General features: G+C 39.5%; 2 protein-coding genes across 2 annotated transcripts; one reads left to right on the top strand and one right to left on the bottom strand.

Annotated features, from left to right (window-relative positions):
• Positions 1–3,567: 3,567 nt before the first annotated feature.
• LOC139644131 (gap junction Cx32.2 protein-like) lies at positions 3,568–5,983 on the bottom strand. The gene is made up of 2 exons (XM_071519506.1): positions 5,879–5,983; positions 3,568–4,897 (listed from the first exon to the last, which is right to left on the bottom strand). The coding sequence occupies exon 2, from the start codon at positions 4,882–4,884 to the stop codon at positions 4,135–4,137; it is 750 nt and encodes a 249-aa protein (XP_071375607.1). The 5' UTR covers positions 4,885–4,897; positions 5,879–5,983; the 3' UTR covers positions 3,568–4,134.
• A 3,017-nt stretch (positions 5,984–9,000) lies between these two features.
• LOC139644130 (gap junction alpha-1 protein) lies at positions 9,001–22,354 on the top strand. The gene is made up of 3 exons (XM_071519505.1): positions 9,001–9,082; positions 10,027–10,926; positions 20,063–22,354. Exons 2-3 carry the CDS (start codon positions 10,048–10,050, stop codon positions 21,242–21,244), a joined length of 2,061 nt encoding a protein of 686 aa, XP_071375606.1. The 5' UTR covers positions 9,001–9,082; positions 10,027–10,047; the 3' UTR covers positions 21,245–22,354.
• Positions 22,355–23,544: the final 1,190 nt, after the last annotated feature.

The following is a 23,544-nucleotide window of genomic DNA, read 5'->3' as shown; positions in this document are numbered from 1 at the left end:
TATTAATGAATTAAATGTACTTTTGCATCATTAATGTGCTGACATTCTTTCATAGGATTCCTCAGTGATTAGTGCAATAGACTGCACCCATATTCCATCACCGCAGCTCTGGGGAACATGAGGCGACTTTTGTGAATAGAATCCTCCTCCTGTTACAAAAGAACCCATCGTTGTTGCTGTCCATGCCTTCATCTTCTCACGGCTGGACTACTGCAACACATTCCTCACGGGGATCCCTGGCAGGAGCATCCAGAAGCTCCAGTATATTCAGAACAGCGCTGCCAGGATCCTGATGAGAGTGTGAGAATAGGAACACAACACCGATTTTGTTTTTACTGCACTGGCTCCCTGTCTCTTTCAGGGTTGACTACAAAGTCCTGCTACTTACCTTTGCGTAAATGGACATGCGCCTCCCTACCTCAAGGAACTGATTACCCCACAAACCTCCATCCACACTCTCAGATCTAGCAACCGTTTGCTCCTCTGGGCCCTCGGTACCAAGCTCCACACCATGGGGGATCGGGCTTTCTTCTACACCTGGGAACAGCCTCCCTAACCAATATGGGCACCAAAGACCTTGAACTCTTTTAAGACAGACCTAAAAACCTTTTTCTTCAGGAAGGCTTTTTCTTGTTAACTTTTGTTCAGTGATTTTCTTTTGTTGTTTTCGTTTTGTTTTTAACTCTATAGAACTTTGAGATTCACTGTGAATGAAAAGTGCAGATAAAATGCATTATTATTATTATTGTTACCTCCGACAAGGAGGTTATGTTTTCTGTGCCATTTGTTTGTTTGTCTGTTAGCAGGATTACGGAAAAACTACTGGCCCGATTTTCATGAAACTTGGTGGAAGGGTGTAGCATGGGCCAAGGAAGAACCCATTAAATTTTGGAGCGGATCCGGATCCGACTCACGAACAAGCAATAATAGCACGAACCTTGGCGGAGGTCTGCGCTCTCTGAGTGCCCTTCTAGTTAATATTATTATTATTATTATAGGATAGGCTGTAACTTCTTATATGTTATATTATCAAATAGATGCAGCCATGAGTAATACATGAGGAATAGGTTTCCAGCTAACTAAAAGACAAAAGCAGAAATGAGCTCATTTCTGCTTAAAAAAGCAGAAATTAGTTTGATTCACACAAACTGTGATTTTCAAGCAGTCAGTGTGATCATGCACAATGATAAGGATAATGATGACAATGCACTTCAAAAATGTCTCAAATGCAATACTTACACATGTGACCATAAGTTTTTAAGTCATGGTCCTTTATGCAATGATTAACACTTGCCACCCTACAACCCTTTGGAACATGTTTAAAATGTTTTTTTCTCATTTTGCCAAGGCTGATTGTCCACCATGATTTTTTATATCAGATGCGTCTTTGTAGCATTTCCAGCCCATTTTCCCACTAGAGGGCCTCTATCAAATAGCAGGTAGCTTACGTTAGTTGACTATAATGATTAATAATGAATGAAATGTACTTTTGCATATTAAATGTGCAATAGGTTTCACCCATATTCCATCAAACTGTGATTTTCAAGCTGTCACTATAATCATGCACTATGATAATGATGACAATGCACTAACTTCAAAAACAGTCATACATTGGTGTAGATTGGTGTTGCAACCATGGAATTGTCCTTTTAAAGTGAATTGTCAAATAAATAAACTAAACTAAAAGTCTCAAATGCAATACTTATGTGACCATAAGTTTTTAGTTCATGGTCCTTTCATGGTCTTTTCATGGTCCTTTATGCAATGATTAATACTTGCCACCCTACAGCCCTTTGGAACACTTTTGAAATGGTTTGTCTTGTCGTGGTGTGTTAGAGGACCACAATGGAAATAAGCCCTCGAGCTTTTTTGTGTATTTTAATCCTCGACAATTTAAAAAATCTTATATGGGGACTGTTATCATGATTAGTCTATCATGTATGTTTTTCAATTTTTGTCAAATCTATCTGTCTATATGTCTAACCCGTTGTATGCGATTGCAAGGTTGCCATTTTGCTGATTTGGAATTTTTGATTTTCTAAAACATTGACTGTTTGGAGATACATGTTTTTTTTCCATTTTCAATGTTTATTTGAATAGGGACAGATGCGTAGACATAGAGCATTTTAACGAAAATAGTCTGATGTCACATATCATAACATTTATAGCCTAAGCTAATTTGCGATGTTTGTCCCTAGATGGGCTTTTGCAAAAAACATTTGGTAACACTTTACAATAAGTGTACATTAATTAAGGGTTAGTTAATGCTTAACAAGCATTAACTAACCCTTAATTAGGGTTAGTTAAACCCTTAATTAACAGTTAACTAATGTGTCTGGTAATAATTTACTAATGGTGTTCATGTTAACTAAGGTTTTAATTTATACATTATTTAATAGTTTATAAAGATGACTATTAAATAATGTATAAATTAAGACCTTAGTTAACATGAACACATTAGTAAATGATTACCAGACACATTATTTAACTGTTAATTAAGGGTTAGTTAATGTTTATTAAGCATTAACTAACCCTTAATTAATGTACCCTTATTGTAAAATGTTACCACATTTTGTTAAAAAACAGATGTAACAAAAAGATAACAAAAAAGAAATGAGGAAAGAGAGAGAAAGACAACATGACGGTATGACTGGTTCAGAAACAGTTTCAGTTTTATTTGTGTGTATAAGTGTTCCCCATTATGATCATTTTTTAGATGTGTGGGTCGTAAAATCCATATATTAACCCCCTGTATAGTGAAAGCTGGTGGAAAGGAGGTGTTGATGACGGAAAGTCTGAGTCAGATTTCCATTTCCTCTTCTTCTGCCTAACTCGTTATTACCAGTTTGCAGTGGAACGGCACTGGTTATCTCAATGCTGTTTCACAACTGTGTTTCAGCAGTGTTATGGCAATAAAAACAGCATAACACCACAATGATATGGTTATGTTTTCATGGTTTCAGATGAGATCCAATATTCTGCCATAGTGTATTTATCATATAATTTACATTAAATCTGTAGAATAACACATTCAACCACTATAACGTTTGTTTCATGTTCCATCATTTTTTTCACACAGCCACATTATATCACATGATTTACAAAGACAGTAGTGACATCTATAGCCATTCCCAGCATGTGCAAAAAAAGAGTGATTCAGTCATTGAAATGATCACTATTACACTACTCCACTTTCTGGGTCAGTGGTTCTCAACATGGGGTCCCGGGACCACCAGTGTTCCTTGAGGGGTCCCCAGCAACCTGATGAATTGTTAAACTTCACTATTATTTAATTTACAAGAAGTTAACGCATTTTGAGAATGTAGAAGAATGACTATTTTAATCATTGTTCCACTATTATCTCTCTAACTAAAATACAGGGAATTGTCATGGACAAAATCATATCTAACAATAAAAATATTCTCAGTTTTGGCTCTGAGAGACAAAATGGGGGTTATTGGTCCCAATGTGTATATGAAAAAGGTTGAGAATCACTGTTCTAGGTCATCCATAACATCTCATCACAATGACAAAGCAAAATAATAACATAAACTTAAGTTTATTCGTTTATTTCAAAAGCAAATGTTTCAAGTGTTTCATAGTCAGGAAGGTACAAAAAAGTAAATGACATCATTACAGTTTTGTTGAAAACTCACTTCTGATTGGCCAATGAAGGCATTCTGAGGTCTGTTATTTCTAATCATGTCATTCTGCAGTCAAGAAATCCAGTCCATTTTGTTGATGTCTAAACAAATTAACATTTGCCAAAACAACATTTCTCTTTACTGCAACATTACTATATTACTGTAACTACATTACTGCAGAGAGTCATGCTGGACTACTTGTGGCTTATTTTGTGATAATGGTCATTTAATTATTTCAAAGGCAAAGGTACAAAGTGCTTCACAGTCAGGGTAGTAAAAAGTAAATTACAATAATACATAAGGTGATCCAAGGTAGATGTTTATGTCTAGCAGAGATAACATGCAGCAAAGCAAGGACTGTGAATGTGTGCAGGAGTCACTTGAAGACAGACTCAAGATAGATGTGATGTCCTAATTTCAGGGTTAAAGACTCTCATCAGTAGTACTAATGTACAAGTGACAGCTTGTCCTTCAGCAAAATGTGGCCTTGTCATGGCATGTATGCTGGTTTACTCAGGCAGTACATCTCTGTTGAGGAAGTTCCACTGTTCCTCCTCTTCCTCTCCCGGATCTTGGAAACCATCAGGTAGAACACCTCCACGATGTTGAGGAGTAGAGAGACGAAGGCCACCGCCAGCATGAAGATGATGAAGATGCTTTTCTCTGTGGGACGGGTTATGAAGCACTGTACCTCGCCCTTGCAGGGGTACGTGCTAAACGTGATCTTGGACGGCATGAAGATGAAGCCGTAGAGGTAGTACTGGCCCACGATGAACGCCACCTCCAGCAGGATCTTGAAGAATAGCTGGGCCATGTAGCTGACCAGCAGGCAGCCCTTGAGCTGAACTTTGCCGTGCTCGTCGGAATACTTCGGAGTTTTCATCATCCCGTTCTTACCGATTTTCTTCTCCAGGCGACTCCTCAGCTTGTTTTCTCTGCGGATGACGAGCAGGACGTGGCCCAGGTAGATCAGCGTCGGCGTCGAGACGAAGAGGATCTGGAGGACCCAGAAGCGTGGGTGGGACATGGGGAAGGATTTGTCGTAGCAGGCGTTCCTGCAGCCGGGGGAATTGGTGTTGCAGTCCATGTTTCCTTGTTCATCTCCCCATACCTTGTCTAACCCAGCAGCCAGGATGAAGACTCTGAACAGAAATAGAACACTCATCCAGACCTTTCCTACCACAGTGGAGTGTGACTGCACCTTGTCCAGCAAGGAGGCCAGGATCGACCACTCCCCCATGATGACAGTGTGGCTGCAGCAACAGTAGGAAAGAGAAACAGGAGATTAATTTTCATAGAATATGTGTTTTACACTAAAATGTAAGAATTTGTTGCCCATGCAACCCTTTTCCCATCAGATATTTACCCTGAACAAGCAAAGAAAACAACTATGGATACAGAATTAACTTGTGTTTGTGTCATGTCAGTAAGTAAAAGATATAAACTTGCAGCTCAGACATCTGAATCTACTGATATTACTGGACTGACCATAGCCAATTTTGTGCCAATATTCAATATCTTTAAATTTTAAAATGTTCATACTAAAACAAAAAGTATTCCCCCCAAATTTGATTCTGGTCAGGGCAAAAAAAAGCCTCAGAAACAGGATTTAGACCATTATGGGATATTAAAAAATTCAATTGAAAATGCCAATACATTTCAGTGTTCTGAACATTTCATTTATCCAAACCTGCATTCCTGCAGGGTTTGAAAAAATATTCTACCATGGTTAAATAACGTTCATTCTCAATCATTATGTTCACACTGGGTATTACAAACCTTTTCGACATTAATTTTGATTGATTTGTTTATCTCATTGTATGTATGTATCTCATTATGTTTAGTTATTTGCTTATTCATTTACATACAATTGGATGCCTTCAAAATAAATATGTAAAATTGTTCAAAATAACCTGTGGAAACTATATGTGAAACTGCATAACATGTAAATAATTCCATATTTTTATTAGACATTGAATCATTATATATGCAAGATGATCTCTAGCAACTTCCTCACCTGTTCTATGTGGAAAAAAGAAACAAATAATTTTAAAGAAGTATTTTAAAAAAAAAAGAAACCTTTACCTCAAATCGCTTTAAACTTTTTAAACTAAACAAAAAGTGAACTGACACTAGCCTTGCTTGCCTTTGAGCTGATTGGTAATAAACTGATATTATATTTTCTGGACATACAGTATATTTTATAATCTTCATAGAATAGCAACTGTTCCTACCTCAGTAGTGAGTATTGCCTCCTTCAACCAGTTCCTGTATTCTGAGTTTGATTCTCTCGCTTCCCTCTTATAGCTCTGAAGATTTACATTGCAGAATCATCAGATTCCTCCCAGTCTAGATCTGGTGCAACCTGCCACTGACAGACTCTCCACACCCAGACACCCCCCTCTTCCCCCCTGCTGTGACTAGACTGTCAGGCATTCATCTATGAGTATCACCACTGTGTTGAAATATATAATGTCAAGAAATGACAACTCTGGCCTAAGGTCAAGATATGTCAAACAAAACAGCCATCAGTCTGTGTTAACAGGGTTTGTAAACAGTAACCCGATAATACATTTTCTGCTGCCCTACAAATGTTAACGGTAGGTAAATCTTGTGGTATTTAAAGCTGTGATAAGCCCACTATTTCACACCTGATTGTAGACATAAATTAAATATCATCAGCAGTGATATATGTGATAAGTGTTGTGCCTCTGCTATAGGAAATATCTCCCATATGTTTTGGTTTTGTAACCCGGTTAGGCATCTATGGACATCTGTGGCTGAATTGTTGGGGGAATTTTTCTCTAAATCTCTACCTTTCTGTCCAGCCTTGTTTCTGTTTGGTTATAATCCTAATTTAGTTTTAACCTATCAGGATAAAAGAATATTACTGGCAGCCTCAACAGCTGCTAAGAAAAACAATAATCAAGAGCTGGTTTGAGGAAAATCTTCCACTACAGGAGACCTGGAATACAATCTTTATTGATATATTACAGCTTGAGTTGTCCACTTCGAAGGTTAATAATGCTCACAGTAACACCATTGACAATTGGACCCGTACTATTACTCACTTCAGTACTCCGTTCTAATTTTCTTTCTATCCATCTTAACCAAGGTTGGCATTCTTTGTTATTCTTTGTTATTGTTGTTGTTGTTATGATTGTTCATTGTTTGTTACTGTTTTCTTGTTTTTCTTGGGGTTTTTTTGTTCTTTCGTTTGCTTTTATTGTTAGCTATCACTTTTATATTTTCATTATCCTTGATGAGGATTATACTGTTGTTCTTGCTTGCTGCTTGTCATTAACATGAAATTTAAAACTCAATAGATAATAGTTCAAAAAAATAAAATAAAATAAAAAATCTGTGATAAGCAATTTTCCGACCACTAGAGGGTGACAGGTACCGCAACACATTTGTAAATAAAGCACAGCAAAGCTGCTGGACTACGGAAGCCCCTAAAAACAAACCTAGTGAAGGACCGTGCATAAAGAGAGAGAAGAGTCGCCGGTTACCAGTCTCACTTTGCCACATTTTTCTCCCACTGAAGGTTATATGTCCCACAGTGACAAGTGAAGAGGTAGGTAGCAAGTTTACTAGTTTAACAAGTTTACTAGTTTAACAAGTTTACTTGCCCGCTTCATCCATTCCGCCGATACAAGAGTTTTTTTCAGGAATGGGAGGGGGTTTTAAACAGCGAGGGAGGAGACAAGCTAGTTTTAAAAAAATGAAAAGCTACTGAATGGGTTGGGAGGAGCTTAGAGTCGGTCCGACTTTTGACAACGAGCTTTAGAAAAGAGGTGAAAACAACAACACAGCTGGCCCGATGTGTGGATATTGGTTTATATTACTATGTCTCAATGAAATCTCCAAATAGCACACGTTAGTTTCAGGATTGGTTATAAGGTTTGATATCGCTTATTGCAGGTTTAAGTAACGTTAGTGGAATTATTTAAGCAATAACAGTGTCGCATTGCTTTAATTCATATAATTGAATTTAATTGAACACACGCTGTGCTTGTTGCATAGTAATGTATCTTTACAGTGCAGTGTTTAGGATTTACAAGAGAGTGCAGTAAATACAAACTACCAGGTTCCATAGTGGATGGTTCCAAGCTATTCCTGGTCAGCTTGTAGATGCTTTTCAATCACTTTTCAAGTGATGTGGTGACGATTCAGTAGGTCCAGTATGGAGCAGGAGGGTTAGGGTTATGGTAGATTAGATGTTCTACTGTGGTAGATTTAATATTCTACTGTAATTAGTCTACTAGTCTTATTTGTCTAATGGCACATCTTGGTAGAGAGACCACAGTTCCCAGTAGTGCCCTACTCTTATACTGGTTTCCTGAGTGATTGGGATAGAGTATCTATGGTGGCCCAGGATTTAGATCTACAGCCTCAATCAGTATCCCTGTCATGGTGGCAAGTGACACCAGTGTGGAAGAGGCATTGTAGACAATAAGGAGTCTTTTCTAACTTTAATTTAACCTTTATTTCACCAGGTTAGTCACACTGGCATTTAGAATCCCTTTTTCAGGGGAGACCTGGCCAAGAAAGCAGCAGCATGACAAAGGGAAAAAGTTGCAGACCAACAACACACATCAATGTACAATGTCAAAATACTGTCAAATCAGCATAATAAATCATGACTTCCAGTCCGTGATCATCATAAGACAAGCAACCACCAAAATGAAAAAAATGAAAAAAATGAAAATTTAACTTCTGCATTCTTCCTATACCACACGCTATCAACACAACATACATCAAGTTGATGATGTAAAGGCTATAGTAGCTACTCGATCCGGACTTGGTCTCGAGTCCGGACCTGAGTCCACTTTTCTGTAGACTCGGACTTGTCTTGCTCTCCGTCACTATTGGATGTGGACTCTATGTTTTGTTTTACCTGCCTTTTTCTCAGCATATCTATGGTTTGTTAAAAGATGCACAGCATGCTTTTTTGAGTTGATTTGTTCAGGACTTGGTCTAGACTCAGTTGCACCCGGTCTTGGACTTGACGTGCACTCTTTCACGTCTTCATTTTGAGAGAGTAGTACACATCTGTTCAAACGCCTTATCTCAGATGAATAGGGAGTATTTGTGACAGCAACTTGGGTGCGGTGTGTGTGCGTGACATATCCCTCGGTCAACGTGGGAGGTAAAGCAAAAAAAATTTTTTTATGTTACATGCCTTATGATGAGAATATCTAGTTATAAGGGTCATCAAGTCTTTCTTAACAGGAACTGAGTGTGATGCAACATTCCAAGAACTATCGGGAGTTGGGCTGAGTGAAAGGAGAAGCTGCAGGCAGAAGTGTAGATGCCTGAGTCAGGCAGATCCAACCCATAGAGGTTAGCAGTATTTAAGTCTCATCCTGGTCAGTAAGTCTACTACTTACCGGCACTCTTCCTCTTCTGTGCTTTCAATGCTGAAGCCCAAACAGGCGAGTACATTTTGACAATAACCTCTAATGAAAACATTAATTTAAGGACATTGTTTCAGTATTATTATTTCTCAGCAGTGCAGCAAGTCAGTAATAGAAATTGAATATTATGTATTTTAGTGTTTCTTAAAGACAAATCAATAGCTATTCCAAGTTACTCTCTTCCATATGGGTAACACTTTACAATAAGGGTACATTAATTAAGGGTTAGTTAATTAAAGGTTAACTAACTTTAATTAACAGTTAACTAATGTGTCTGGTAATCATTTACTAATGGTGTTCATGTTAACTATACATTATTTAATAGTCATCTTTATAAATTATTAAATAATGTATAAATTAATACCTTAGTTAACATGAACACCATTAGTAAATTACACAGTAGTTAACTGTTAATTATTATTATTAAGCATTAACTAACCCTTAACTTAGTGTACCCTTATTGTAAAGTGTTACCCCTATATGTTTTTAGTTATCTACTATTTTGAGTCCCTAAAATGTCTATTATATAATTATATTGTCTAATCTCTGTAAGTCTTAAATTCAGTTTTATAGGTCTTAAAAATGCTGTGGTTACCTGGTGCATTGTTCTCCTGATGAGAAATCAGCCCTACCATATAGTCTTCATATTTCGTTCTCATTGGCATTAATAATGTCTGAAATTTAAGTGGACGAGAGTTGCAAATGACCTGAAATATATAACTGCATCCTTGTACTAATCTCACTTCAAATTAAAAGTTTAACCCAAACACTGATTGAGTCTGACCAAGGAATTTGTCCAGCTAAAACATTTCCACATTTTTTTCCATTTAAAGTTTTACAGTCTCTTATTTCTCCTCTGTATCTTTTTATCTGTGCAGGAATTCTCCCCTAAAACTTGACCACATTTTTCCTCTTATCAAAACCTAATAGTGAGTTTGCTGTCTGTGTGTTCTCTCATATAGTTCACAGGTTAGTTTCCAGCCATGGGTGACTGGTCTTACCTGTCGGGTCTGCTGGACAAGGTTCAGTCTCACTCCACCGTGGTGGGTAAGGTATGGATGAGCGTCCTCTTCCTCTTCAGGATCTTCGTCCTGGGCGCTGCCGCCGATAACGTCTGGGGAGACGAACACTCCGACTTCTACTGTAACAACCAGGAGCCGGGATGCCAACACGCCTGCTACAACTGGAAGTTCCCCATATCCTACGTCCGCTACTGGGTCCTCCAGATCATCTTCGTGTCGACGCCGACCCTGTTCTACCTGGGCCACGCCATCCACGTCGTCCACAGGGAGAAGCGGATGAGGGAGCAGCTGCAGAACCAAACTGCAGGAACGGGGGTGTACCTGAAGCAGCCCAAGTACACAGACGACAGAGGGAAGGTGAAGATCAAAGGCATCCTCCTCCGCAGCTACATCACCCAGCTGGTCTTCAAGATCCTCCTGGAGGTGGCGTTCAGCGTGGGCCAGTTCTACATCTTCGGCTCCATCTTCATGGACGACATCTTCCACTGTACCCAGAGTCCACCTTGCGCCCGCTCCAGCGGCGCCGAGTGTTTCATATCTCGTCCCACGGAGAAGAACATCTTCATCATCTTCATGCTGGTGGTGGCCGGGGTTTCGGTGCTCCTCAGCATCGTTGAGATCATCTACCTCCTGTGCGTCAGGTGTAAAGACGCCAAGAAGCGGCACACTCGGGAGCATTTTGTGAGTTTTGAGCAGCACCAGTCCGACCTGGCGAGGAGCTCCAATGTGACGAGCCGCCATGGAGGTTTCCCATCATCGCCTCCTCCTCCTCTTCTGAGTGTAGCGGACATCTGCAATGACGACAGCTGCATTGACTTAGTCAATAAAGAGAAGCACACATGAACGGTTTGACTTGACGACATTTTATATTTCAGCTGATGTGTGAATTATCATCCTCTCAAAATGTAACATTTGCTCTTGCCAAATTGATACTGCTTTTATATAGTTAATACCCACTTGATTGTATTACAGTAAAGGCTCCATAGTATACAGTTTTCATCATTTTGTTTTCAAATCTACTATGGCTCAGGATAAGAATGCTGTTGTCCATGATGTTTTTCAAATAAATGTTTCGTTAAAAGTTTATTTCAGTTAGTTAAATTGAATGAATTTGAAGACTCAATCCTCAGAATATTGGACCCTGATTGGCCAACAAAACCAGCTCCTCTAATACAGTGATTCTCAACCTTTTTCATATCAAGGACCCCTAATTTAGTCCACATTAGGGCCACAGACCCCCATTTGATGAGATTTTGTCTCTCAGACCCAAATTTGTTAGATATGATTTTGGCCAGAATTCCATGACTATCTGTATTGTAGGTAGAGAGATAACAGTGAAACTATGATCAAAACAGTCATTCTTCTACATTCTCTAATTGTGTTCACTTCTTGTAAATGAAATAATGCTAAAGTTTAACAATTCATCAATTTGCTGGGGACCCCCTGGAATCCCCTCAAGGACCCCTGGTAATCCGCGGACCCCACTTTGATCCACTGCTCTAATATAAATGAGGTAAACCTGCTGAGCAATCTCGCACCCAGAACTTCCAGGAAACTGGCGAGTTTGTTCATAGAGGGGTGACTATAACCGCACAAAATGCAGGGGGCGCTATTAGGTTTTCTTTTTGAATTGGCCAAATGCGAGAGGTCTGAAATAACATTTCCAAGTCGGCTTGGTAGTTAAGCACGTGATCTCTGTGAAGCAATTTAACTATGTTAGATGTGCTTATTGTCGTGGTAACACTTTAGATTAGGGAACACATATTAACTACCAACTATGGGCTTTACCTCAATAGTTTAATAATTTTTCTCAATAATATGTGATACTAGCACCTTATAAGCCCCATACTGAGCAAAGCAGACTAAGAGCCCAATTCATGTGCAATAACTTCCTTACTGACTGCTATAAGCGCTAATTAGGAGGTGATTGAGGGAAAACTCATAGTTAATGGGGTATACTTGTAGAATACAATAGTGCAGAATAAGGTGCTAATAAGTGGTTTGTAATGACTAATAATGAACCAGCACACTACTAATATGCATGTTAATAAGCAACTTATTAATAGTTGATATGTGTTCCCTAATCTAAAGTGTTACCATTGTTGCATACAGACACTTCTGTTAGGTATTTGAACCCCAGCCTAGTACCACCATGAATACCCATGCGTGGAACTTGGAAAAACAATATTATACTAAAATCTGTAACAAAACATTAGACAGGACACAAAATATCAGCAACAACTTGAATATCTGTCTGAAACTGCCTGTAAAAAGGGATGGCTTTTTGAAAATGCAAATAAATACAGAAATCAAAATTTAACAATGTCTTCATTAAACATCTTTGATCATATATGTACTGTATATAATTAGAGGGAAATTTGAATTCCTATAATGGGGATCTTTACGGAAATAAGAGCTCTCTGTTATTATCATCTACATCAGTGATTCTCAACCTTTTTCATATCAAGGACCCTAATATAGTCCACATTAGGGCCACAGACCCCCATTTGATGAGATTTTGTCTCTCAGAACCAAATTTGTTAGATATGATTTTGTCCAGAATTCCATGACTATCTGTATTGTAGGTAGAGAGATAACAACAGAGAAACTATGATCAGAACAGCCATTCTTCTACATTCTCTAATTGTGTTAACTTCTTGTGAATAAAAAAATGGTGAATTTTAACAATTCATCAATTTGCTGGGGACCCCCTGGAATCCCCTCAAGGACCCCTGATGGTCCCCGGACCCCACGTTGAGAACCACTGATATACACCATCTTCTTAATATATTTGTTTGTATAACTGACGATACAGGAAGGAAATTGCACAGCAATGAATATAATATTATGTCTGGTGCCAATATTGGCCTTTTATTAAATATCGGCCATGACCACCTTTGATATGATGGAGGTTCCTCGCTGTTTATTCTATTTAATTGTTCAGTAATGTTTTATGTAAATTAATTATTCATTTAGACCTAATGTATCCCAGAATTTACCTTTAATTTCCACCCTGACAGGAATACATTTCTGGGAAAAACTCTGAATACATGGAATTTATGGCATAATATGGCTATTGGCAGCTTCAATCTAAAAATATCGGTGTCTCATATCAGTCGTACTGTAGTGTCCATGTACACCAAAATGTCATAGCTGTTAACTTTTGAATAAAATATATTATCAAGGACAGCCCTTATTGCTGGTCAGCTTGTTGTGGGTTTGATTTCAGCTTACAATTTATGTCTTATGTTACATGTGTCGGAAACACTCTAACACACACACACACACACATACACACACACACACACACACACACACGCACACACACACACACACACACACACACACACACACACACACACCTACCTAGTCTATCCCAACCTAACCAGATAAATTTGCCTACCTGTGGACCAACATATGGGTCACACACATCTGTATTGACGTTACTGTACTGACTTGGTGTGAATCAGTAAAAGCAACACACATGTACTGTAGTACAAGTATAAGGTACAAGTAGTTTTGATGTTTGAACTAGTATTCTAAAATGTGGAAAATAGTGAAAATATAGAAAAATGTGGTGTGTCCAAACTTTTGACAGGCAGTGTATATACATTGTTTATTTGACTAAGTCATATGCAGCTTTTCTTGTGTTCTCCTGTTTTGCTTTATCTTGAGCGTTCTTCACTACACTGTAAAGAGTAGGGGAGGTTAAATTTAAAAATGAAGCCTCTTCCTCTGTGTGTGTATGTGTGTGTGTGTATGTGTGTGTGTGTATGTGTGTGTGTGTGTGTTGTATTGTGGCTTGTCTCTTAAACACTATGCCACCTGTTGTCCACCAGACATTATCTTGTTAAACCACTGGCACAGCAGATGCACTGTCTATGTTGCATTATGGATCGTCCCATTCACACACTACTACCACTACATTATTTCCACCACTGGGTGGCGCTGTTTACTTGGTGATGACTATACAGGAGACTAGAGCGGTTTCTCAGTGAGAACGGCTGCTCTAATGCAGAGGATCCGTTCACCGTCAGGAAGTTTTGGTTACACTTGAGCTCGTGATCATGAGCGCATTATAAGGCATTATAAGACATCATTAGACATCAAAAGGCATTATCAGAGGAATGTATACATTATAATGCATCGTAAGGCATTATAAGAGCAGTATAAGGCATCACGCACACTACAAGACATAATAAGACACTATAGGGCATCATAACAGTATAAGGAATCAGAATTGTAATGCATAATAAGACACTAGGCGGCATCATAAGAGCATTATAAGTCATTATAAGGCATCATAAGATATTATAAGACATCATAAGACATTATAAGACATCATAAGACACTATAAGACATAATAAGACACTATAGGGCATCATAATACAGTATAAGGAATCAGAATTGTAATGCATAATAAGACACTAGACGGCATCATAAGAGCAATATAAGACATTATAAGACATCATAAGACATTATAAGGCATCATAATACAGTATAAGGAATCATAATTATAATGCATAATAAGACACTAGACGGCATCATAAGAGCATTATAAGTCATTATAAGGCATCATAAGATATTATAAGACATCATAAGACACTATAAGACATCATAAAACACTATAGGGCATCATAATACAGTATAAGGAATCATAATTATACGGCATCATAAGATATTATAAGACATCATAAGACATCATAAGACATTATAAGACATTATAAAACATCATAAAACACTATAGGGAATCATAATTATAAGGCATCATAAGATACTATAAGGCATCATATAGCATGATAAGACACTATAAGGCATTATAAGCGCAATCACACAGTGAGCACATGCAAATTATTATAATCAGAACATGATAGCCTATAATAAACACCTGAGTTAAAAAATGTAAGAGGTTGAATACTTTATTGGTCAACTGTACAGTTAATGGCAGTTAATATTAAACTGAATGTAATTTTCTGGTGTTAATCTGATGGGAAAAGTTTATCTCTGCGGCTAATGCGATTATAATCTGATAATATAAATTCAGGTAAACTGTTTCTTAAGTTGTTAATATCTATGACAACATTTGAGGAAAACAGGCAAAAGCCGATGCAGGCCGAAATGCCTGGCCTATCATTTAAATATGCGTGTTGTTGGGAAAAGCCTGGGAATCCATTGCCCATCTTTGTTTTCGCGTGTTAAATGATTTTCTCTAATCACAGGCTGCGTCTATCCTGCGTGATCCCCGCACTATAATAACGCTTCCCCGCACGCCGTGGTTGTTTTTCTAACAAAACTTGAGCCTTTTCCTCTCCATCCATCCAGCAAAAGACATGAGCCTCCAGCCTTGACGTAGGAGGATCAGGTGACTCCCAAGTTCTCTGACGGGACTCTTATAAGGGAAGTTTGACAAGTTGGAATCAGTTTCCCTCCCGGTCCCAAACTTGGATTTCAAGCCAGCCAGAGATTGAGATTTCAAGGAGTGACGGAGAAAGTCCCTCCGGGCTCTCTTCTAGCTTTCTGTAACTTTTCCAGGTAAGCTATGAACGAAATTCACCTTTTTATTTTCTTGAAAGAGTCTGGGATGAAGAAACTTTCTCTCTCTCCCCCCCTCCTGTCGTCACTCCTGTTAGAAATAGTCCGAGAAACTCTGGTGCGCGTTCCCAAACGGGACACAGTGTAAATGAGGAGACGAACACTGTTAAGTTTTCTATTTTCTGAATTTATCCACTTCTCTGAAACTGTTTTATTTGCCCAGGATTTCCCTTCATTCAAGGAAAACTCCGTCCTTGTCTGTTTCTCTGCTTTCTTTCTTTTTTTTCTCTCTCTCTTCTTCTAACTGAATGACTGCCTTAAACTTTTTTTTTCCCGTTAAATGTATGGTCCAGGAAAATAACCCGAGGCTCAAATCTACTGAGAGCAACATGTGATAAAGGAGACAGACGTGCCTTTTTCATTTATTGGGATTTTCGCTTCATTGATCAAACCAGGCGAAATTGAGCGGCTCCATCCAAATATTTCCGTTTGAATATATTATACTGATGGTTTTATTTTATGGTACAACATGACTCTTGTGGTACAACTCCTCTCTGTCCTCTGGACTTTTAAATCTTCTGGCCATGAAGGAGATATTGGGTTTTGATATTGAACAGAAAGTCCCAAAACCCAATAACTACACTGTAAAAAAAACAAACAAATAAAAATCACTATTCACTATCCAGTAGCCTCATGGCACTAGAAATCAAAGGAGAGGATTTATGTTTTTAAAACCAGGTAAATTTACCTGCACAAGAACCTCTGTGGTTTGGGAATGTTTTTTTTTTTTATGTGATTTTTCATTAATAACAACTAATTCATGTTTTCAGTGACATTTCAAAGCTTCTCTATGTGAATGTGGCTACAATTCGATGTGGGGGTCATTGTATCGGAGGGGGCCAGTCTATTGTTCCTGCTCTGTCTTAGTTATTTTCCACCAGACAAATTCACTCATGTAGAAACTGGCGGGACGTCCTGGGTCTGATTCAAAATCTCCATTCCCCCCGTTTGGGTTTGGGTTAAAGTTCTCCCCGGTGATCGATTTTGGATCAATACCTCAGTTTTTTTTTTTTTTTACTCTTTTGAAGGTTGAAGATTTACAAACTGAGGGTGATTTCTATGACAGTGAATGGGCTACATAGTCTCCAGGCATAAGATACAGTGTATGCGGTTTATTATAAGATAAGTGAGGGCACATGCTGTTAGTTTGGTATCATGTGGATTAGACTGAAGGTCCCTACTTATACATAGCAACTGCCTTATCAAGGGAAGGCAGAGATACTGCCTGCTCTCTGTATTTCCATGGTAGGCCTATTAAAATGTGTTCATATATATTTTACATTCACACAGGATTTTCTTTCTTCTTCATGAGATATTTCCAAAAGGTCTACTCTAATATTGTCGTAGCTCTCCCCAAATTAGACCCACATTAGACCCCATTTGATCAGATTTAATCCCAGGAACACATATGAGAAGATCTGAGTACTGAATTTTAGAACTTTCTACACTTAATAGTAATGAGAGTGAAGCCTGGGATTACAACAGTCATTCTTATACAATCTCTAATTTCTAGTGAATTCAATTAAAACTATTCCTCATTTTGCTGGGGACCCACTGGGAACATTCTCAAGGACCCCTGGTGTCCCCTGACCCAACTTTGACAACCACTGCTCTAACACAAAGTTTGATATCTGTACTGAATATAACTAACCAGGGACCACTGTTTATTTCATTTGTTCCTTGTTCAGTTCCTTGTGTTGTGTGCCTTATGTCAGCTGTGGTAGTTGTATTTTCTGTACTAATGCATCTATGTTGCATGTATGGGAGACCCTCATGGTTAGTTTTGACCAACAGGGGCACTGCTTTTCACAATCAGAGGAAGAGCACAGTGCTGTAGACCAGTGATTCTCAACCTTTTTCATATCAAGGACCCCTAATTTAGTCCACATTAGGGCCACGGACCCCCAATTTGATGAAATTTCGTCTCTCGGACCCAAATCTGAGAATATTTTTATTGTTAGATATGAGTTTGTCCAGAATTCCATGACTATCTGTATTGTAGTTAGGGAGATAACAGTGAAACTATGATCAAAATAGTCATTCTTCTACATCCTGTGATTGTGTTCACTTTATTTATCAATTTGTTGGGGACCCCTGGAACCCCCTCAAGGACCCCTGGTGGTCCCCGGACCCCATGTTGAGAACCACTGCTGTAGACCATGGGTTCTCGAACATATTTCATGTCACTCAGGATCAGTTTGATAAGATTTTGCCTGAGGGAAGGGAAAATTCTTGTTGTTGCTGATTCAGTACTGGATTGTCTACTCTGTATGCATACTATTTTCGTCTATTTTAATGCTAGGCTTCACTCCAGAGTGAAACCTAGCATTAGAATAGTCATTCTTATACAGTCTCTAATTGGGACCCTGGACCTCAATTTGAGAACCACTGGTGTAGACTGAAGCACAGAGACAAATCAGCACAGATCAGTTTGCCTCAGGTCCATTGGAGGTCAATTGAACAAACGAGTAGATGCTTTTGGGGAAACCAGGGTGTAATCTGTTGAGCGGTCTATGAAATACAGATCTTTTGGACTCTGGGCTGAATTCATATTTTGTCACCTCGGTCAAGACTAAACTGTCAATAGGAACTAAGCTGATCCCAGACCATTTAATGGGCTGCTTTTGCCCAGAGCAAATGTTCTTACAGCTCTCCATTGCTTCTTTGTAAGTAAGAAAGGAAAGAAGCTCACCACAAGATTTTCGGACCAGATTTAGCTCCAGTGACTTTCCCACCACACGCATTTATCAGATTGGGTATAGAGTCGCACAGCAGTGGCTTTTGTTTTTTTTTTCCAGCAAGCCCCATTCTGAACAGCTTGGCTAAGGACGATGTTCAATAAATCTTGTAGCATTTGCTGAAGCCTTTCTGCATTGCTGCCCAGCAGACGCAACGGAGCCCCCCAGTTCTGCAGATGGACCAGCGTTGTGTCTTCTATACCTCCATCTATTTAGTTTACAATATGCACAAGCTCCTTTCACTCTGCGTGGCTCACAGAGAAGGAAAACAATAGAGAACTTGTACTTACAAAGATCCAAGACGTGCAAATGAGTGTCAAATTTGGGAGGGAGGTGAAACAGAGATAGTTAGAGGCTCCCTTCGTTTTACGGACAATGACAATATTGAGAAATGGGAGCAGGAGTTAAAGACTCCACTGTAACTTATAATGACTTGTTAATGTGTGTAAACTTTGGGATACAAACTGGTCCAGCAGCTGTACAGTCCCATAGTTAGCAGTTATTTCCCTTTGACCTTGTCGACGTCAAGGCAATATCCGCTGCTCCGGCTGGAGGTTTCATCTTTTGTTTGCCTGAGAACAAATGTGACTCCTAAAATGTTTGGTCTGCACCTTAGTCCCGACTGAAAAGCACAGAGTCTACTCATGTGACTGAAGTGTGGCCTTCTTCAGGGGAAAGTGAACCCAGTGAGTGACTGTACTTGGAATCGAGCGAGGTCTGTTTTGCACCAGAGAGAGCAATTTACTTTCTTTTTAGATGTTTAGCACCGCACGAGGCCAAAACTATGCATTTAAACACTCACAAACATAGTATTTGATATCTTTAATTTTCCCTCCACATCCTTTATTTCTGCATTCTTCTCTGTTTATTGGAGTTGTTAACAAACAATGGGCTGATGAAAACCAGCTCGCGGGTGCAGGGTTTTATAGTCTTGCTGATGAAAGGGATTCAAAAATCTTGGTGTATGTCAGTGTTTCTTAAAACCTCTCATACCACTTTTATCCAACACACTTTTATAACTTATTACCGCAGCATTTTAACGAACGTGCAGAGTGTTCGAGGTGTTCTTTACCTGATGAGCCAGATTTAGAGCCAGATTTAGAGCCAGATGTGCACATTTTTCCGAAATAAAAAAAACATTTAATCTTTTGATATCCTTGCCTTGTTTTAAAGTGGGCATAAGAAGTGGAGTCTTCCTAGACACAGTCTTGCATAGAGGGACCAAAATCTGTTTTTCTTTCCCCACTCTCAGTAATTGGATTAGTTTGCGTTTTGCGTCATGAAATCTCCAGTTGTAATGCTGTCTCCTCCAATAACGAATGTGTTTTATCACATCATGTAGCTGAAAATACCACCTAACAGGAAAACCAAGGATATTTATCTTTCCTGCAAAAAATTAAAACTACTGGTTGGGGTAGATTTATTAGCATACATTACACAGTAGCTGTGTAGATATAGTTCACCCAGTATGCTTTCTAACAGGCCCACAGTGTCACTTCATTCTGACACTGATTGCATGATTGCTGATCACTAATCTTCTTTCCTTACATTTTTCTTTACCAGATATGATGTTGTCAACACATTTGTTTCAGTTTTTTCTAACAATATTCACATTTCCCTTTTCTTTCTCCTGTTTCTCCAGTTAACGCTCCCTGAGGATGGGTGACTGGAGTGCTCTGGGTCGTCTGCTGGACAAGGTCCAGGCCTACTCCACCGCAGGAGGAAAGATCTGGCTCTCGGTCCTCTTCATCTTCAGGATCCTGGTCCTGGGTACCGCCGTGGAATCGGCCTGGGGAGACGAGCAGTCCGCCTTCAAATGCAACACCCAGCAGCCCGGTTGCGAGAACGTCTGCTACGACAAGTCCTTCCCCATCTCCCATGTTCGGTTCTGGGTCCTCCAGATCATCTTCGTCTCCACGCCCACCCTCCTCTACCTGGCGCATGTCTTCTACCTGATGAGGAAGGAGCAGAAGCTGAACAGGAAGGAAGAGGAGCTCAAAGCGGTGCAAAACGATGGAGGCGACGTGGACATCCCGCTGAAGAAAATCGAGATGAAGAAGCTCAAGCACGGGCTTGAGGAGCACGGCAAGGTGAAGATGAAGGGCGCCCTCCTCAGAACCTACATCGTCAGCATCTTCTTCAAGTCTATCTTCGAGGTGGGCTTCCTGGTTATCCAGTGGTACATGTACGGCTTCAGCCTGGCTGCGGTCTACACCTGTGAGAGGTCACCTTGCCCACACAGGGTGGACTGTTTCTTGTCTCGTCCCACAGAGAAGACCGTCTTTATCATTTTCATGCTGGTGGTCTCACTGGTCTCCCTGCTCCTCAACATCATTGAGCTCTTCTACGTCTTTTTTAAGAGGATCAAGGACCGCGTGAAGGGCAAACAGCAGCCGACGCTCTACCCCACCGGAGGCACCCTGAGCCCCACACCCAAAGATCTGTCCACCACCAAGTACGCGTACTACAACGGCTGCTCCTCCCCGACCGCCCCGCTCTCCCCGATGTCTCCGCCAGGCTACAAGCTCGCCACGGGGGAACGGGGCACCGGCTCGTGCCGCAATTACAACAAGCAAGCCAACGAGCAGAACTGGGCCAACTATTCCACGGAGCAGAACCGGCTCGGCCAGAACGGCGGAGGCAGCACTATTTCAAACTCCCACGCACAAGCCTTTGACTTCCCCGACGACACCCACGAGCACAAGAAACTGTCCTCGTCGGCGGCGGGACACGAGTTGCAGCCGCTGGCGCTGATGGACGCTAGGCCCTGCAGCCGGGCCAGCAGCCGCATGAGCAGCCGGGCCCGGCCGGACGACCTGGACGTCTAGCCCTGCTTCCCTCCCCCTTCCTCGCCTCGACCTAGCTCCCGCTCACCTGGCCGACAGGAGGTGTGGCCACAGCCAGAGAATCAGGAAGTACTTGGGGAAAGTTCTCATAGAGGAGGCGGGGCTAACCTCAATCACTGTCTTCAACCTAGAGACTCTTAGTCGATAAAAGAGACATTAAAAATGTTACTTAACACTGTCGAAGGTACTACAAAATGTTTTTATTTTGATGAACTTTACTGAAATTTGTTAGTGGAGCTAACCCAGCTTTAACAGAACAGAACAACAGCTACAGGAATGGTGTAAGAGTCTTTCTAACAGTAACGGTCCTTAAAACACTCCCTGATTTTCAGTTTAAGAGCAGAGGGCCACATTGGTGAAAGTGATTAATTTGGTTTTCAGTTGCCACACACACAACACACACACACACACACACACTCAATGACACAACATTCCATGTTTAGAAATATTGCACTTCAATGTATTTCCGATATGTTTCTTTTCAGTGTCTTGAAGGGTAGTTTGATAGACTTGTTGGCCACACTTTGCATTGAGTCGCTCTTGTGCTTGTGAAATAAAGCTGAATTTATCTGTCAATCAGCATTATTTATACAACTTTTTCTATTTCCACTTAACATCATAACTATCTAATCCCAGTTCCCATATATAATCACATTTCAGTTTCCGAATAGTCACAACAGAGGCATTTTTGTTTTATTTTTTTCCAATGTCATTGCATAGACAAAGAGCAACTTTATGTTAAGTGTTAACCACTTGGATCCTCCTATTACCATCCTCTGCATATGACTTATAGTAAAACAGGGTTTTGAGGAGAATGCCCAATATCAGTTTCAATAACTATTTATTTATTGCTTGGCATCTGCAGGACACCCACCACTAAGAGTAAAATTTGACTACTATCCATTGTCTCTTATTCACAGAAAAAGATGTCAAGGCACTCCCCAAAAAAACTGCATATTTATTGACAGTAAAATAAGATAGCATTTTTTTTTTCTTAAAGTAAGAATCTTTCAGCTTTTTTTCACTTACCATGGACTGTTGTTTCCTGATAAACTTTGAATTTATGTGGTGTCAGTTTATGTTTTCATTTTGTGGTTTTTATTTGTCTTCTCTGGGGTGGGGGGGTGGGGGGGCAGGGGTAGAGGTTTCAGGCTGCTGTAGGACACAATCACACAGCAAACCTTTTATCTGCTTTTATCTGGGTCCCAGAAAAAAAAGGCCTTTTTTTTCCATTAAAAAAAAAAGAGCGTGTTCTCTTTTTTCTTCTTTTGTGGGTGATAGAGGAAGGCAGTAGAATGATTATTATTTGTGTTTTACCTATTTGAGTGAATGATTTTTTTTTTGTTCTGTTCGTATTGTTTTGTTTTTCAAACTCAATGTAATCATTGCTGCTTGAGAAATAGATATTTAGTACTGTAAATCAAGCTAACTGTGTCACAATAAAAATGTGAGTTTTTAGAAGACTGCTTATAGATCTGGACTAATATTTAGTCAATTATATTAAAAAGGTATATGCCAATGTAGCTCCACAACTACCAAACACTAGAATGAATCTCAATTTGGGCTTTTTATGTTTATTTGTGTTTTTGTTTTCATTTTTTTTTTTTATTCTTTTCAATTTTGCATCATAGTATGTCGGTACTTATATTTTTCATGGATTTTTCAGCTACAATGGCATTTGCACTGAGATCTTGATGATAGGGGTGTAATATGATGCAAAAATAAGTGGCAAGTGTTTTCTGATATACATGTTACTAATTTATTTTACAACCCAGAAATCACTACAGTGCATTCATTCAAACAGTGCTTTCGTTTGACTGCTGGTTTCATTGAAGGGCTGGATGACAGATGTCTTCCATTCACAGAACAGGAGTATTCATTTGTTGCAGTTGGTCAGACGATGCCAATCCATGGGGATCCACTGTTGTACAGTGTGTAAGTGCATGATAGCAAAACAAAAACTCATTAATTGTATCTGTGAAAAGCTATTTTAACCAATAAAGATTTTTCTTTCTTAATTATCTGACTGATTTGTTTAATTCCAGTTGGCCATTCTCTTGTCTTTATTATAGTTGTGTGGTCTGTTGGCCCAATATGACTGGTGCATGGTTGAATCTTTCAATCTTTCAATCTTTCAATCGTTGTTTAAATGATAAATTGAGCCATGGCTCTGTGTAGTTTTTAACACATGGTAAAAACTTTACATGATCTAGAAAAAGGCAACACAACAGTGTCAAAAAACATAATTCCAAGTAATTTCCATTCCAACCATTTTCGAATTG

This window comes from Centroberyx affinis, unplaced genomic scaffold, assembly GCF_046629955.1.
Source record: "Centroberyx affinis isolate AG114_WGS23_722 - 3 ecotype Tasmania unplaced genomic scaffold, CSIRO-AGI_Caff_v1 ptg000712l_1, whole genome shotgun sequence".
Lineage (NCBI taxonomy): Eukaryota > Metazoa > Chordata > Actinopteri > Beryciformes > Berycidae > Centroberyx > Centroberyx affinis.
This window is presented reverse-complemented; position numbering and strand designations above follow the sequence as displayed.

Bases quoted from the DNA above. Each gene is read 5' to 3' on its own strand.
- LOC139644131 (XM_071519506.1), bottom strand. From the start codon at position 4,884: ATGGGGGAGTGGTCGATCCTGGCCTCCTTGCTGGACAAGGTGCAGTCA.
- LOC139644130 (XM_071519505.1), top strand. From the start codon at position 10,048: ATGGGTGACTGGTCTTACCTGTCGGGTCTGCTGGACAAGGTTCAGTCT. The intron at 10,927-20,062 runs TGAACGGTTTGA...TTCTCCAGTTAA, and splicing joins TCAATAAAGAGAAGCACACA to CGCTCCCTGAGGATGGGTGA.